The sequence below is a fragment of the Podarcis raffonei genome, chromosome 3 (genome assembly GCF_027172205.1).
Source record: "Podarcis raffonei isolate rPodRaf1 chromosome 3, rPodRaf1.pri, whole genome shotgun sequence".
Lineage (NCBI taxonomy): Eukaryota > Metazoa > Chordata > Lepidosauria > Squamata > Lacertidae > Podarcis > Podarcis raffonei.
In genome coordinates, this window is record NC_070604.1 from 41,006,030 (window position 1) to 41,023,273 (window position 17,244).

At 42.9% G+C, this 17,244-nt stretch overlaps 1 protein-coding gene across 1 annotated transcript; it reads right to left on the bottom strand.

Moving 5' to 3' along the window:
• Positions 1-1,587: 1,587 nt before the first annotated feature.
• Positions 1,588-15,977, bottom strand: TMEM30A (transmembrane protein 30A). The gene is made up of 7 exons (XM_053381290.1): positions 15,530-15,977; positions 9,847-9,963; positions 8,721-8,828; positions 6,401-6,488; positions 5,504-5,653; positions 4,592-4,798; positions 1,588-2,929 (listed from the first exon to the last, which is right to left on the bottom strand). Exons 1-7 carry the CDS (start codon positions 15,803-15,805, stop codon positions 2,736-2,738), a joined length of 1,140 nt encoding a protein of 379 aa, XP_053237265.1. The 5' UTR covers positions 15,806-15,977; the 3' UTR covers positions 1,588-2,735.
• Positions 15,978-17,244: the final 1,267 nt, after the last annotated feature.

Genomic DNA, 17,244 nt, shown 5'->3' on the forward strand with positions numbered 1-17,244 from the left:
GTCAGCATGAAATAGGAAAGTCAGCTGCTAGCAAATTCGTTCCAATGAGGTTTTTCTTTGCCAAATTTAGCAGTTCATCTTACAGCCTTGTTCTAGAGCTAAAAAGCTCTTGATCTATATTCCAAATCACTTTATGTATAATATGTCTCAGAATTTGCCTTCCTGGAACTGTAGAGTTGGAAGGGACCATAAGGATCATCTAGTCCACCCCCAACACAGGAATCTTTTTGCCCAACATGGGACTAAACCCACGACCCTGAGATTAAGCATCTCCTGCACTACCAACTGAGCTACCCCAGGTGAGCTTTGCCATTGCTATTATTACTGGGTTAAGCCAGCCAGTAGCTTTTCCGTAGGGATGTTTGAGACAGCTGCAGATTTTGACAGGTACAGAAAAGGATCACTGGAGTTAGGCATGATCCAACACTGAAGCTGAGATTATATTAACATGACAGCAAGTTTTAAGGCACTGGGGTAAACTGGTGCAAACTGGGTAGACACGCTCTGTCTACACCACTGTTTTCAAGGAGAGCAGACCTGAGATACAGCTTAGAGTCAGATTTTCTGAAGGATTGTCTTTCATACATACCTCTCTGGACCTTCAGATGTTTACCAGAGGCCCTTCTCCAGCACCTCCCATCAAATGAGGTGAGGCAGGTATCTACCAAGAAGATACCCTTTTTGGTGGTGGCAGCCCCAGTTACGGAATGCTCTCACTAGCAAGGTTTGTCTAATGCCTACACCAAATTATTTGCAGTGCCAGATGACCTTTTTATTTTCCCAAGGTTTTTAGGACTATGTTTGTTCCAAGGCTAAAATAAACCAATTGTCAGCTGTTTTTAAAACTCATTTTTAGAAGGAATTATGCTGCTTGCATTGATTTTTAAGTGGTAATTTGTATTGATCTCACTGTTCTAACTTTGGATTGTTAAATGTTTTTAATGGGCAGAGGGTAAACAATGTTGAGGAGATGGTTGATGGGCAAGTAGCAAATGCTTAAATAAATAAAATAGGTATCTCATTAAGGAGTGTTGAGTTTGGAACAGGGAAAACCCCTCTGGTTAAAAAAGTCTCAGATAGCTTTTCATAATGTGATCTAAATCAACGGAATTCAAGGGTGTTTTAGTTCTACTGGTTCAGATTAAACCAATTCATATTAAATCCCTACTGTAAGTGGAAAGCATGTTCTAGACAGTTAAGTTTATAGGCAGCCACTGCCAAGTATTTACAGCAAATCTGGCATTCAATTTGCACATTATAGCAAACATACAAGTCAGGTGTATGTAAGATTCAATTTGGCAAGGAAGTGTGTGTATTGAAGGAAAGAAGTAGTGTAAACTAACACAACTGACTGCACATTTATTTGTGAGTCACTTGGTTTTCTAGGAAATGAATTCTACTGTGCCTCCAACTGAGTGATCTCAGCTTTCAAAATCCTTCTACAGAATTATTTCCACATTTAACGTTCCTGTATTTTTCTGGTTCCCAAAAGGATCAAAGGCATGAGGTTTTTGCATTATCCCTTTTCAAGTCCTCTTGAAAGTTTTCATGACTGCCACCCAAAACTGAGACACTTCTGCTAAAAGATTGTTTCATAAAACAAATGACAGCATTTATTCAATAGCAAATATTCAGATTGACAAATCAGTTTCACGTAAAACAACTTCCATATACATAGCAATTTAATAATTTAAGATCAACGGGCTGGGTTCTTACAATCCGGAAAGACTTCAGTGAAAATTTGCAAGAAGGGGACGTCCCCCACACCCCACCGCAAGCAAGCTGTAACAGACTTGCATGACACTTCAAGTTTCTTTCGCTGACCCTCAAGTACTTGAATTCAGGAGCTCAAGCACCTTCTGAATTAAATTTAATGCTTCTTCCCCAATTAGGAATGTCAAACGGGGTCGAACCCTTGCTTTTAACCAGAGATGGACATTTCTGTACCGATACAGACAGCTGTTCCTGCCTTTGAGACAGAAGCTCTTCATTTCTGTAGGAGCCACGCTAAGAGTTTTGGACCACACAAGGTGCTGGGCACAGAACAGAGCTGCACGCGGAAGAATTTAAAGCAAGACTTGCATAGGCAGCAGTTGTTTCCGTGTGGGGGAAAAGCGGCTTTAATGTAATGAGGAAGCCTTTTGCTGCTGCACACGTTCACATGGCAAGCACACCTGTTGGAACATACGGCGAAGCTTGAACGTGAAGCTGGGCTCAGAGAACAAATTGCACAGGTTTAATACAGCAAACATTTCAGCCGCGAACACAAAAGCCCATGCGCACCATGCGTGACCAAAAAAACCAAACAACAAACCAGGCAGACCTCCTTCCAAAAGCACCAGCACACCTGACATCCTTGAAACGTGAAGCTACTCTATCCTAAACACGTTCTCGCCAGGCAGTCTATACACGGTATGGACATGTTACAAAGCACACAAGCAGCAGATGCATTAGGTGAGGAAAGACTAAATGCGCATCATGGCACCGGTCCAGCCAGAGGCCAAGCCTCAAAAAGTCCTCTAGGCAGCACTGTTTTACATAGGTAACTTTTTTATAGCCATTATCTTCAAGTTAATCCACCGTAAGGGAAAACAAAAGGCTTCATATATACTTATGCATTCTGTGAGAGAAGCAACTTTTTATATATATATACCAGGGATAGAGCTTTCCAAAGCTGTGTCCGCTCTGGACTGGCCTTGATGCACATGCAGTACATGTGGTTTGGAGAGGCGGGATTAATTGGGAATGTCTGCACTGTTGTTCCGGTTCCCGTACTTGTGATGAATGATTAGCAGCACAACTCCGAGGAAAAAGCAAATGGAGCCGACGGTGATGTAGGCGATTCCCAGAAACGGATTCTTGCCCCCCATCCACGAAATGGTGCTCAAGATCATCCGTTTCCGCCCGTCAAAGCTATGCACAGGATAATCTGATTCGGGTATAGGAAAAACATTCGCCAACAGTGACTGGCTGGTGTCACAGTGCTAACAAGAAAGCTTCGTATCGGCACAAAGGAAGGAGATTGGGTTACTTAAAAACAAACAGCAAGTGTTCTGAAGAACATGCTGTATCGTAGTCGAGGCTTGATAGCCAGGGGACACTTTATTACTCGAAATATGAGCCAACAAAAAAACAAAACACCTGGGAAGCAAATTACTCAGAGACAAGTCTACTGGCTGAAGAAGTTTCAAGACAAGGAAACCAACGGGCAGAGGGGGCTACCAAAGATGTAGATAATATCCGAACCATGACTATTGTTAAAGCAGCCATGAAGCTATGTGTCTCTTTACTTTTGAAGGCTTTTTGTTGCTGTTGTTTTTTGCAGAAAGATGGATGGCCAGACCTCCTATTCCAAAAGCCACATGCAGAATTTATCAAAGAAAACCCCCATGGGCTTTGACCTGGTAGGAGACCAGTACAAGAACCAGTAATTAGCTACTCAATACACCCACCCTTCTGCATCCAATAGCCTTGTACCATTCAGCCATAGCTTACCTGTTAAAACTGCATCAGCACCACCACTGGGCTGAGCAAAGCCTTAGAGCTCTCTTCTCCTCACAAGGTCATGCTGTCCCTTCCAAATACCTCTCAAATGCCCCTCCTCATCCAGTCAGCCTAAATATCAAGGTGTTCCTTTTCCTATTAACCAAAAAAGTCACCACCTCCTATTCCACCTTTGCATGAGCTGCAAATGCTGAGGAAAGAGCAAATTTAACTACTCAAAAATGCAGAACACCAACACTGCAGATTTAAGTAACAGTGGCAAAGAGTGAATGAAGCTGACAAAGAATAGCAGGCCTCAGTAAGTTGGCCCCTCTGCCCTACCGAAAACACAGTTTTCTACTCCAGGAGAGGGTATTGAGAAGCAGAAGTCTGCCATGGAAATCCCCCCAAAAGGACCTTATGTTTGACCTAATTCTTGGAAAAGATTGCAAGGGGTGAGAATTATACACAGGGATTGAATTCTATTTGGGGTGTGTAGAAAACTACATTCCCTTTTTGGGTGGAGGGTTTGGACCAGAAGTACAAAAAGTGAGTGCAGGCGGCACATCCTTCTCTCCCCTCTCCACACGGGATGCTGAGGGAGGGACAGGTACTTCTGGCCAGAGGTCTGAACTGATTACTTGCAGGAGATGTCTGACATGAAGGCAAGGGCCACAGATAAGCCAACCCAACAGTTAATGCAACCTTCTTTTTTTTAAAAAAAAAGCTGACTGAGACAATTTTGTGCATGCTCCTATTGTGACCTTTGTAGATTTTTCATTCAGCCCTAAAATGGTTCTTATCAGCCTGCTATGCTACCAACAGTTACCTATTTAATGACTTCAAGGTTTACAAGAAAATTCAATAGAAGACGATTACAGTGGTATCTCACTGCGCATCTGCGCGGGTCGTGGTTTGCCGCTTCCGCGCGTGACGTCATTTTGAGCATCTGCACGAGCGGCGAAGCCCGGAAGTAACGCATTCCATTACTTCCGGGTCGCTGCGGAGCGCAACCCGAAAGCGCTCAACCTGAAGCAACTTCAACCCGAGGTATGACTGTACAAGGTTTACTGACTGCAATTTCTTAGACCTTTTAATAAAAGGATACTATATTCTATTTCCAAGGAATAATTCCCAGCTGGTAGAGTAGGCCGTAAGTTATCTGGTCTCTCTATAAGGCGATATAGCTTCCGAAATGTAGGCAGCGCTGCAGTACGCATCCACACAATGAAGTCTTCATTGATGAATCCATTGTTGTCTGCATCCTTGTCTAGCTCATACACTGGTTTGGGCCAATTGACAGGTTTTGCTGTGCCTTAAAAACAAAAATGCAAAGCACTAATATGAGATTATGATTTTTCTTAGAAAACATGCATCTTGGGGAACACAGCCAAGCAATCAAACGCAAGCATAGTTGCTATGAAATAATTTGGGAGTGGGGTTGAGAGAGACAAGAGGCATGAATATATTAGCAGAACAAGAAGAAAGCTAGTAACAAACTGTTTGAATAGAAAATTTGGACATTTGAAAGGAGAGAGAATCAAGCAAAGCAAACCCATAAATGAGCTGGCACACAAGAATGTACATCTAACTTTTGTTTACAGTTTCCCCAATAACTTGTACTAATCAATACAGTGTATCCCATTCAAAACATTACAGATAACTCACAACTTAGATGCATTTAATTTGCATGCCTTCAGCTTTACGAGCTCAGGAAATTTTATTTTAAAAATTAAGAAGGGGGCAGAAAGGGGACCATCACCTGGAGGAAAAAAGACTTTGGCAATCCCACCCACAACTGAACCTAATGTGTTTTGACTATATGCAATTTTGGCTTTATGCTCTATTCTTGGATTGTAACCCCCACATAAACTGCGAATTGGCTCTTTTATTATTTTTCTGGAAAAATAATTCAATTTCTACTTCAGCCTCCACAATACCTTCCCAGGAAGGTCTTGATCCAGATTGGAGTCTTTATGTTCTCTCATACATGGGTCAATTCATTGTGTTATCATTTTACCTTGGAAAAGTATTGCCAAATCCTTTGTAGGTCCAGTAGGATTCCTGAATTTAACATTTTTGTCTGTCCACCAAGCAATGCCTTGTTTAGTCAAAGGAATACGTATATATTTGGTTTCATTACGGTCAATACGAAACAGTGTCAACGTATCTAGAAAGAAACACAAATAGACATGCATCACTTTCAAGGTTCATTTTCACATTCCATGCCTGCTGTATCCAAAAGCTTCAATGCATCATATACAAGACCTAAGTGTTCAGATAAGTCATCAAATTCTGCATGTAGATGCTATTTCATGGTGCATAAGCACAGAATATACAACTTTGTAAAAAAACAAAAACCAAGCAATGGCATGTCTATATTTACACATATGCACACACTCATAACTTGAAAGGTAATATAGACTGTCAGACCAGTCTAAAAGTCCTCCCTCATCATGGGCTGTTGACATGTCCCAGAAGCCTCAGTGTGACACATAACAGAGCCAACCAGTTTACTGAAATTTAGTATGGCAGCCATTTTTAGGAAGCTGCCTTATACCAAGCCAGAGCGTTGGTCCAGCTAGCTCAGCATTGTCTGTGGTGATTGGCAGCAGCACTCTAGGGCTTCGGTCAGGAGCCTTACCCAACCTAACCTGGAGGTGTCAGGGACTGGACCTGGGATAAGATGCATGGAGCTATGACCGCTCCTGCCGTAAGATGTGTAAACGCTTAAGAAATCTGCTGTGGCCAAGGCTTCTATCAGCACTACTGGGGTGGGGGAACGTACAGTGCTCCCTTCAGGTGCCTGAATCTATGTGCATGCGCTGTTGATGGGAAGTGTGAGAGCTTAATAGATATCTCCTTGCCTTTATTCAAAATCCAACACAATATTTATATCATATTTACAAAATCATACCATTAAACATGCTGTTGGCAATAGCGCCACAAGGAGCAATAGGCTTGTCCCCGCTGGTGCGGTAAGGCTCACATTCCTTACTGGGGTGCTAATTGGTAAAAAAGAAAAGTCAGTTTTGATTACACACTAGTCAGAAATATAATCGACACATCAGACTGCCTAACCGATACCACAACAACCCTTCCTCCTCCTTTCCTCTGCAAAAAAATAAAATAAAAAATACGGTTTCAAGTTACAGGACGAAATGCTTTGGCAAACACGCCAAGAACTATAAAGCATTCAGTCAGCAGTCGCCTGCAATTAACGCTACAAGTCCCAGTTCTGCAAGATAAATAAAGTTACAAAAGAGAAAGCCAATATGCTGCACTAGGGTTTCATCGTTGGTGATTTAAGGATAGATCTGGAAGGAAGATTAGGAAGGGCATTATAATTCAGAAGGCAAGCTTTTTTTTGTTTTTATATTGTAAACTTCCCTGTGATCCTTGGTTGCAAGGTGGAAAGAAATTAATGTAACCACACGTTACAGAGAAAGCAGTTGGACACACTACTAGTATATCAAGCACTGTAAAAGCTGAACAATGTTTACATTTTCAGTGAATTCACATCTTGCTGCTTGACTACAAGTAACCAAATAATGATTACAGAGATAATGACCAATTTTAATTCAAGCTATTTGCTTCTAGCAAATAAGAGAAAACAGACATTTATCTTCTAATCTGAGAATATAATCTCTCTGAATTGTGGCTGCAACATGACATCTTAAAAGAGGGTGCTCCACTTCTAAACACACCCAAAGCACACACAGCCCACATAGGCTTCAGTCTGCATGGCAGAATGAGGTTATGCAAGTGCATTGTTCCCCCCTTTGCCTAATCTTTTTATAGCTATCTAATCACACGTAATTCTTGCTCTGTGAAGGACACATTGAATAGCCTACAATCTCATCACAGTTAGAGAGAGAGAGAGAGAGAGAGAGAGAGTGTTAGTTGACACTCTCCCAAGTGTCCTTTGCTGTAGCTACTCACTACCAAGAAGGAAGAATAGTATCTGGACACTCATTAGAAAATAGCACTATTTCCTGCCCACACCCAGCAAGCAAAATTTTCTTTATTTGGACATTTGTATCTTGCCTAGCTATGATAAACATCAATCACAAGACAATATATAAATAAAACTTTAAAAACTAACATTCAAACAGTAGTAAAACAAACTATCCACTCTGCAAATCTTTAAAGTAGATATAAAATTCTTATAGCAAACTGCTTCTATAAATCTATCATCAGCTTATTGAATAAAAAAACAGCTTGGACAGTCAGCGAGGCTTAGAATGCTCCCGTTTCCTTTTCATCAGATGCCAAAGGAAACAAGGAGTTACAGTAGCAGCCAACCTTAGCACCCAGCGGGTAAGAGGTTCTCTCAAGCACACTCCAAGAAAGAGTGCATGGAAATACTTTCAAAGACCAATAAGGAAGTTTGCCCAATAAGAAGCTAACAGGGTATGCCTTAAGATAGGGGGAGTCTGGATTGCTGTAATTAATGTGAAAGTAAGCGTTCTGAAGTAGTTTCTACACATCAGGTATAGTATACTAGGCAACAGACAGATACAGCGCCCCAAAACAGCCTAACTTGTTATTTAAGGTCAACTGAAAATGATTTTTAAAAAAACTTAAGGGATCAATTGAACACACAGGGATGATTCCCATTATATGGATTCTCAGTGGAAGGGGGCTCTCCCCCCCCCCAGTCCAAGATTTCACTGGAGAGCACAGGAGTGAATGAAAACATTGCCTTCCATCAGCATTTTCCATCTGCAGCTCTTAAGCTTTCTCAGTGATATAAGTGGGACCTTGTGCAGGCTTATTTAACACACATAGAGAGAGGGAATGGATGGTGGACAGGAGTCAAATAGTGAAGCCTATGTAGCGTTCAATTATGACTACATAAAAAAGACACCAAATGACAATCTGTGCATTTTCCCTTTAACATTTAAAAAGCTACAGTGGTGCCTCGCAAGACGAAATTAATCCGTTCCGAGAGTCTCTTCGTCTTGCGGTTTTTTCGTCTTGCGAAGCATGGCTATTAGCGGCTTAGCGGTTTTAAGAAAAAGGAAACAAACTCGCAAGAACTCGCAAGACGTTTCATCTTGCGAAGCAAGCCCATAGGGAAAATCGTCTTGCGAAGCGACGCAAAAACCGAAAAACCCTTTCGCCTTGCACGTTTTTCGTTTTGCGAGGCATTCGTCTTGTGGGGCACCACTGTATTGTGTTTTATGTATCAGAAGCCAGGAACGATGTCATTATATGCAAAGAGTTTCACTTACATGTAAAGAATTGTTATCTCCATTTAGCTGGCTGTCATCCCGAGACTTCACATAGCGACGATGGTTTTGATAAAAGTTGGACAGTCCATAGTACATAAACACGTTGCTCTGCAATACACAAATTAAGATGCTTCACCAATGTGCACAGTTAATGGTGGCTTCAGATGAAACAAAAAGCCTTTTTCAAATGCTACAATGAGTATCTGGTTGCGGGAGGAGATTGTGGGACAGGATTACACCTTCAATCTCTTAGAGCAGAGGTTTTCAACCTTTTTGAGTCCACAGCTCCCTTAACCAACTACTTGCTTTCTGCGGCACCCCCTGTGGGGCTCAGGAGCCCAGTTATGTCACCCCTTGCCTGCAGAGCTGGCAGCTTCTCACACTTTTTTCAAACACCTTCGCTTGTGGAGTGTTCCCTCAGCCTCCTCTCCTCCCTTCTCTCCTTGGGAGTCCTCTGGGCAGCAGCTGCTGCTATCCCTGGTCTCTGAGCTGCCCCCACCCAAAAAGTGGTGCTTCCAAGAGGCACCATTTGCCTGCAGAGCTTATAGCCAGGGCTGCTGCACTAAACAGCTGTGCAAGCCTTTGGGAGGCAGAGACGGGAGAGGGCATCAGAGGAGGAAGGGAAAGAAAGAAAGTGGGGCAGAGGCCAGTGTTGCCTGACCATTATTCAAGGCACTCCAGGGTGCCACGGCACACTGGCTGAAAACCACTGTCTTACAGCAAGTTTTGTTAATAATGTTATATCCTGTACATTCCAGTACCAATGCAGTATGTCCACTGGTTTATTTGATTTTGAATTTCTTCTTACTACTAAACCAGCTGTTGAGATTTTTTCCAAACCATTCTCATTTACCATGAACAGTATTTAACTAAGTTTTACTGAGAGCAGAAAGTGAAATTAAGGAACCTAACTTAATCATGGTCCTCAAATTCAATGGGACTACTATGAGTAAAACTTAGCTGAATACCACCCAAAACCTTTAGGCTGTCTCATATATATATAATTGCAGACAGTCTGCAATGGGGAAAGAGGCTGGTATGAAAGAATTCCAATTAAGAGTTGTACATGAGCACAGACAGTCAAACAGATATTTTGCCATATATACACACATATAAGGTAACATACCTCAAATGGCTGATCCAGTGTAAAGTGTATGGTGCACGTGCAAGAAGGTGTATTGTTCCAGGACACATTTAAACACTTGTTGCAGGGACTACCTGGCTCTGTTCCTGTATAATCAATCTGCAGAGAAAGGACACATAAAAACAAAGAGAAGAAACAAAGTTTACTATAAAATACAAGAGCACCAAACTACAAATATAAAGAAAGCTGATTCACTGCTGAAGCCAAAGTTGTTGACCACGGTAATCAGTAGATAATGCATCAAATGTGGATCATGTTTTGAGGGCTGGCTATGCAGACATTTTATGGTGGCGGCATCTAGGCCATAGCACACTTGAAGGCACTACAAGAAACTATCTAAGTTTCTACATGACCAAACTGTAGAAGTCCAGAGAGATGCCTGCTTTGAGCCAACCCCACTCTTTAGATTTCTATGAGAAAGCAAGGTTTATATGCTGTAAAATAAATAAGAAAATGTAGGTGTTTTATATCTATCTATCTATCTATCTATCTATCTATCTATCTGGTCCTGGGAATGCCACAAAGTTATTGGCAGGAACTTCAATAGCTGCCCAGTTTGGGGAAGACAGCTTAGCTGGCACTTCACAATGGGATGATCTTTGGTGCAGTTCACTGCCTCTTGTCTAAATCTTCAAAACAGTTCTACATTTTAAGTGGAATAACTCCCAGACCTCATGACTTTACAGGAGCATCTGAGCATGAGGGAAAAGATGCGGAACAAGTTGCCCACTCCTGGCTTAAAGAAGTCTCATTTTCACGCTTATCCCAAGATGCTTCTCTCTGGGAAGCCGACACACATGCAGTCTTGGAAGTACTGACAAAATCTCAGCATTTCATAATTTACTTAAAATGAAAGCTTCACTTTTGTTTTCTGGTGTGGAGAATATCAGGGCTACATTATTAGTGGAAAATAAGGAACTACACAAACAAGTTTTACCAAAAGAGGACAATATACAACACCAAGTCAATGGTACTTCCTAGTTTTGTCCTTAACACCTTAATCTCTTAAAATATTTGAAGTGGGTTTTTAATATTTTCAGAAACATTGACAGATATTATGCTTAAATGATGATACTAAGAGAGGGGAGAAAACCTGTGCTGTACTGGACACAAGATTATGGTCCATTATATTTTTGTCCTAAAGCAAATCTAAAACAAGGTCTCATTTTAGTATTGTATTGGAGCTAGCAACATCTCAATATTGACAGATTTGCTTTGTATCCTTAAACATGGAAACAAAGGTGCTTATTTTTAGAAAGCTATTAACAGCGCACAGTGAGTAAGGGAGGACATTAAGTACATGTCAACCTTGTCTTTGGTTTTAAAGAAGTTCAGAGTTTAAAGACGAATATCTCTCTTAATTAGAGACCAGAACAGAGTATTTGTTCAGGATTACCATTATGAAGTTACATCACATGAGATCTGTCCCCTATTTGTTTTCTATATATGTATTCAGTTTGAAGCAAAACAACTGTGTATTTAGTCCTAAAGAATGGTAAATTTACAAAAAAGAAATTTGAGACTGTTGTTCCATAGTCTCTCTTAACACACAAACCATCAATATATACCATAGCAATGCTCCCCCTTTAAATGTTTGTTTGCCACAGCAATAATGTATGCTTGCTGCAGAAACAAAAAAAAGCACATTTAGCAATGTATCCAGGTTTTGGCCCAAGCTATAAAGACTGGATTAATTACAGTACTTGAAGTCTGCACTGATAGAAAACTACCACTACATCTGTATATCTTTTTCTTCAACTGTGGCATATTCATTATGGGCTGTATCATGCACTGCACATGTCAACTACCCTTTCCTATCCCTGTGCACAGCTCAGATCTGCTCCAGAAGGTCTCTCGGCCTTCAGAAGCAGATTTTGAGGATACTTGGAGTAGAGTGGGGTTGGGAGGTTGCAGGAAAGAATGCCATTATACAAGCAAGCATGTCTAGAATCATACCTGAACTGCCCCTCACACCAAAGGAATTTTGTTTAAATCCACTTCCCCATCTTATGATAAAGGATTCTTTTTGGGGGGAGTCACTTGAAAGCAAACCAACTTTTTTTTTTAAACAACCCAATGGAAAACAGAACCAATAGTACCTTCACCCCACCCTCCTCCGGACCATGTATTTTTAGCTCACGAGGCATTCTCCATCATCCATTTTTTTCAAGCAATATGCCAAGTTTGGTTTTAAGAGTCTTGCTTCCCTTTCCTGAACATTTCTTGCATTTCAAGTCACCTTCGCAATTCTAAAAGTAGAAGCGTTGGTGCCCATTTTGCGGCAAGGCCACTTCCCCTAAGCTCTACATTTTCCCATGTATTGCTACAGGCAGGAAATACTGGAGATGGGATGAAATGCATCCAAATCACGAGCCACTGCAAGATACAAAGCAAGCCACTGGGCGGAGTGGAGTTTGCCCAAGGGCTAATTTCTCAAGACACTGCTGTCCATTTGAGGCCCACAACAAGACTCTCAAATCAGAATATCAGAGAACTAATTAACATTACTGTGTGCAGCCAGAGAAGTATGTACCTGTCAATGCCTTTCTCAGGCTGCAATTATGTCAGTGTACAGAAATAATGCTGGGTGCATAGGGGCTAACCTGCCTAATTGCTGTACCCACTGACATAGTAACACACACAGAAAACTAGGGGTGGAAGAAGTAGGAAGAACTGCAACTGTTTGTGAGTTCTTGAGATGATGAAACAGAAAGATGCAGTTGTCGTTACTATACACTGATCAGCTACATCGAAGACAAAATAAGTCTCCTATAGGTTTCTATGCCTGTTGAATAGAATCAGGAGGTATTTCCCAAGACATTCATTGTGCATTTCTCCCTGAATTATACCTACACACACAACCCAAATAAAAAGGTGGGGAAGCCCTGCACCCATTATCGTAATACGTAAAAGGTTTTGTGCGGGTCTAGGACACAGTTCTGGTCAGCTGTCTGCATCTGGCCCACAATATTTCAGCTTTATTGGGGCCAAAGGTGTGGCTTTGTGGTTTGGACAGGAACATATGAATAGTCCTGCTGGATCAGGCCAAAGGCCCATCTAGTCCAACATCCTCTTTTCGTAATGGCCAACTAGATGCCTACAAGAAGTCCAAAAGCAGGACTTGACCACAACAGTATACTACCTCTGACGGTGGAGAGAGAACATAGCCAAAGTTGCTAGTAGCAACTATCCTCCATGATTTTGTTGAATCTTCTCTTCAAGCCATCACTACATCTTGTGGGAGCACTACATCCCATATCTTGTGGGAGCAAATTCCATAGTTTAACTTTGCACTCTTGGGTGTCTGTTTGTGGGGGGCAAACCTTCCTTCTCAACTTCTTTTGCACTGTTGGTTTTACCCACTCACCCCTTTGTCCTCTGACAGCCAGGCCTTATTTCTCCCTATTCACTCCTGCATTTCCCAATGTTTTTTTCCAGTCCCTGGCTACTTCTTGCTTCTCTTCTCCCTCCATCTCCCACACACATCTTCAGTACTTCCTTCTCGCTTAACCTGCATCATCTCCCTCCTGCATCAGCCAAGCTTTATCTACAACAGAGCTTGCCAAATCAGCATTTCAAAACACCAGGAACTTGGCAGTAAACGGCAAAGCCAGAGCTTAACGAAAATGAAATGACATAGAATGAACAACACAATGCATTTAAACATTAAAAAGTAGGAAAAATACTCAGTGAACTTTACTCAAGACACAACAGTTTCCACCAAAATACACTTTAAGTGTACATGTAGACTCCAAAAATAATGACAACTCACAACTTAATAGCAGCTGGTGTAGGAAAAATAAAGTAGGGAAAACTCCTAAGTTGATAACCCAGGGCTTGGCGAACCTGTGGCACCTGTTGTCAGACTCCAGCTCTCACCAGCCCTAGCCAACATAGCCAATGGTGAGAGATGCTGGGAGCTGTAGTACATCAACATCTGGTGAGTCACAGGTTCCCTACCTCTGTGATAAACCGAGAATCAAGTACAGTGCTTACTAGTCTTTCAGACAACAACTGGCAACAAACTGTAGGAGGTGTAGGGAATCTTTGGGCCTCCAGATGTTGCTGAACTATAATGCCCATCATCCCTGGCCACTGGTCATGCTTGCTGGGGTTGATCATAGCTGTAGTTCAGCAACTTCTGCAAGATCAAAGATTCCCCTGTCTGGGGAAAAGGCGGGGGGGAAACAACTGCTCCTTTATAAAAAGTTAAGATCCAATTGCTGAAGCACTTTTTATTTTCTCTTGTTTTTCATTCTATTTAATACACCAGTTATGTACATTGTTGCTCATTTCTATTTGTATGCATTTTGCCCATCTTCAATATGCGCTTTATGGAAACACTTCTGTTCTTTTGCATCCCTTGGATCAATTACATTTTGGAAATACCGTATTTTTTGCTATATAGGACTCACTTTTTCCCTCCTAAAAAGAAAGGGGAAATGTGTGTGCATCTTATGGAGCAAATGCAGGCTGCGCAGCTATCCCAGAAGCCAGAACAGCAAGAGGGATTGCTGCTTTCACTGCGCAGCGATCCTTCTTGCTGTTCTGGCTTCTGAGATTCAGAATACTTTTTTTCTTGTTTTCCTCCTCCAAAAACTAGGTGCGTCTTGTGGTCTGGTGTATCTTATAGAGCGAAAAATACGGTAGTCTCTGAAACGCCACCAATGTTTCCTAAACCAGAACTGCAAACAATGGTTACAAACTATCCAACTTAACCCTCAAAGACCCATTTTCCTTTGAAACTCTTCTTCAGAGTAACAGCCGGGGGCGGGGGCAGTACAACCATAACAGTTTTTATGGAATTTTATGGAGATTCCCTGTTCCACAGGAAGTTGCTATAGTTGACAGTTCCTATACACCTCACACACTTCTCAAACCAATAAAACAACTAGGAGCCACGAATTATACAGGCCTTAGGTTGTTAGTAAAGGCTTTATTTATGTAAGTGTTCCCCACACACCTCTTTGAGTTTAGTGTATACGTGCACTGACCCATGCCCATGTAATATAAAACTCATCAGTGCCCAAGGTGCTTGCACTGCTAGTGCGCTAACACATCACAGGTGTGGAACAGCACACATGATATGTCTGCCCAGGTAACGGCTTTACCTACACCCTGGACAAGTCAGCCCAAAATGACAGAAAACGTGAATCGGCCCCAAGTCCCCACAGACACTGCAGCCACAAACCAGAGGTTCTTGTCTACAATATCTGGGCACTGACAGAAGCTGTATCCCAACACCACCCAGAGACCACCAGGTTGGAGACAGATGCGCTACCTGGTGCCCTGGCCATCCTCAAGTTCTCTGCATCATCACCACAAGCGCTTATTATTTCTTTCAAGGTGCTTGACGGTGCCATACCTGTGATGATGAAAAAAACTGCCCTATCCAGTTGGGCGGCATATTTCTTCCACGTCGAAAGGGATAAAGTTGAAAGTCATTTAAAGGATTTTTTTGTCTTTTTAAGGCTTCTACATAAGCCAAAATCAAAGTGTATTCGTTTCTTTGTTGCCATGCCACTCACTGGCTTATAATGTTCCACCCACGGCACTTGCTCCCAAGAAGTGGGGGGGCTGCCCCCTTCCCCCTCTGACAAGGGGGGGCGTGCCCCCCAAAAGTGGGGTAACCCCCCCTCATTGCCTGCCCCCCGCCCCCGCCTACCTCGTACTCGCGGATGTTGTTGGAGGTGACGAAGATGCCGATGCCGATGGGGATGAAGATGAGGCCGATGACGAAGAAGGCGGGCAGGACGGTGCCGGCCGTGAGGATGGGCTGCCAGGCCGGCAAGCGCTGCTGCTTGAAGGCGGTGTTGTCGGGCTTTCGGCTCTTGACTCCGGCCCCACCGGCCACGCTGACCCCGACCCCGGGTCCCCCCACGCCGCTGCTCCCGGGAACCTGCCCGTCCACCTCCTCCTTCGCGTTGAAGTTCATCGCCATGGAGAGTCCGGGCTTCTGGGTCGAGCGCTAAAGGGAGGCGAGGAGGAGGAGGAGGCGGCGGCAGGAACTGGCACTACGGAACCACCACTCGCTCGGTATAAGAGCAGCTCGCACTGCGCTTGCGCAAGCACGCCGACGACGTCAAAACAAAGTGGGGAGGGGTGGAATTCCGAACGCCGCCGCCGCCGCCAGCGACTCCTTCTGGGCATGCCCTCTCCCGCATCGCCCGCACGAAGGCTCCCTGCGCATGCGCGAACTTGCCGCGTAACTCTCGACTCCGGAACGGAGTCTGGTTCCAGCTCCTCCTCCGCCCGGGTCTTGATAGGGTTAAAGAACCAGTGGGAGCGGCTTAACAAGTCGGACGGTCGGGAGCGATGGCGGAGACACGCCTGCGTAGTAAGCATCGACTGGGTGGAAAAAAGGAGCAGACCCGCATGGAGCGTAATTGTGCTTCAGGATCATAGTGCGCAAGCAGAAACGCCTTATTTGCATCAATAGTGTTGTTTGTAGTTTGCTTTTAACTCTTTTGGATAGTTTTACATTATTTTATCTACTGTTTTTCAAATTGAATAAAAGTATGATTACTGTGTCGTGTAAGTGATCTATGTAGGAAGCATATATTAATAACAACATATTGGAAATATAAAATGAAGCCTTCGGGGGTTAGGAGGAAATAGTAAGTGTGGAGAAGCCATCTTGTCAATCATCTTGTCGCTAGCCGGTATCTGTCACCTTTTGAGTTTCACTAACTTTTGGCGAGCGGAGAGCAGTGCAGCAGATTTCCAAAAGCCACGGGATAAAACAAAACAGCTGCGTAAACAGAAAGGCATGGCAAAACCCCATAAAAGAGGGGAGTGAATGCCCCTTCCAAACATAGCGTTGGTGCGGTCATAGAGAAGGACCTGATTGTAGAAACACTTGACTTTAAGATCTTGGAAACATAGGGCTGATGATGCAAAACAAGCTATCAGACGGTATACACTCCACAGATGTAGAAATGTATGAAGAACCTGGTGTTTTAGCCTGGATAGCTCAGTTGGTTAGAGTGTGGTGCTGATAACGCCAAGGTTGTAGGTTTGATCCCCTAATAATAATAATAATAATTGATTATTTATATCCTGCCCATCTGGCTGGGTTTCCCCAGCCACTCTGGGCGGCTGAATATTCTGGCATCGCAGGGTCCCTTTCCAACACTGCAGTTCTGTGATCCTATGCTTATCACTTTGGGATGAACTGAAGTTAGGCAAAATTTATCAGGACAGATTTATGGCGCCTATGGAAGGCTGGATTAATCTTGGTTATGAAGCATGAATTGGTGCAGAACATACTGTAATACAGTTCTTTTTTAATCAATGCTCCCGATACATCTTAATGACAGAGAAAATAATGTGAAGAAGAGCAGCCTTTCCCAGCAAACCACTCAACATTTGAGAAACCTC

Coding starts and splice junctions, on each gene's coding strand:
- TMEM30A (XM_053381290.1), bottom strand. CDS start 15,805: ATGGCGATGAACTTCAACGCGAAGGAGGAGGTGGACGGGCAGGTTCCC. Junction 9,964..15,529: donor ACAACATCCGCGAGTACGAG/GTAGGCGGGGGC, acceptor CTTTCTCTGCAG/ATTGATTATACAGGAACAGA. Junction 2,930..4,591: donor TTCCTTGGAAATAGAATATA/GTATCCTTTTAT, acceptor TACCCGAATCAG/ATTATCCTGTGCATAGCTTT.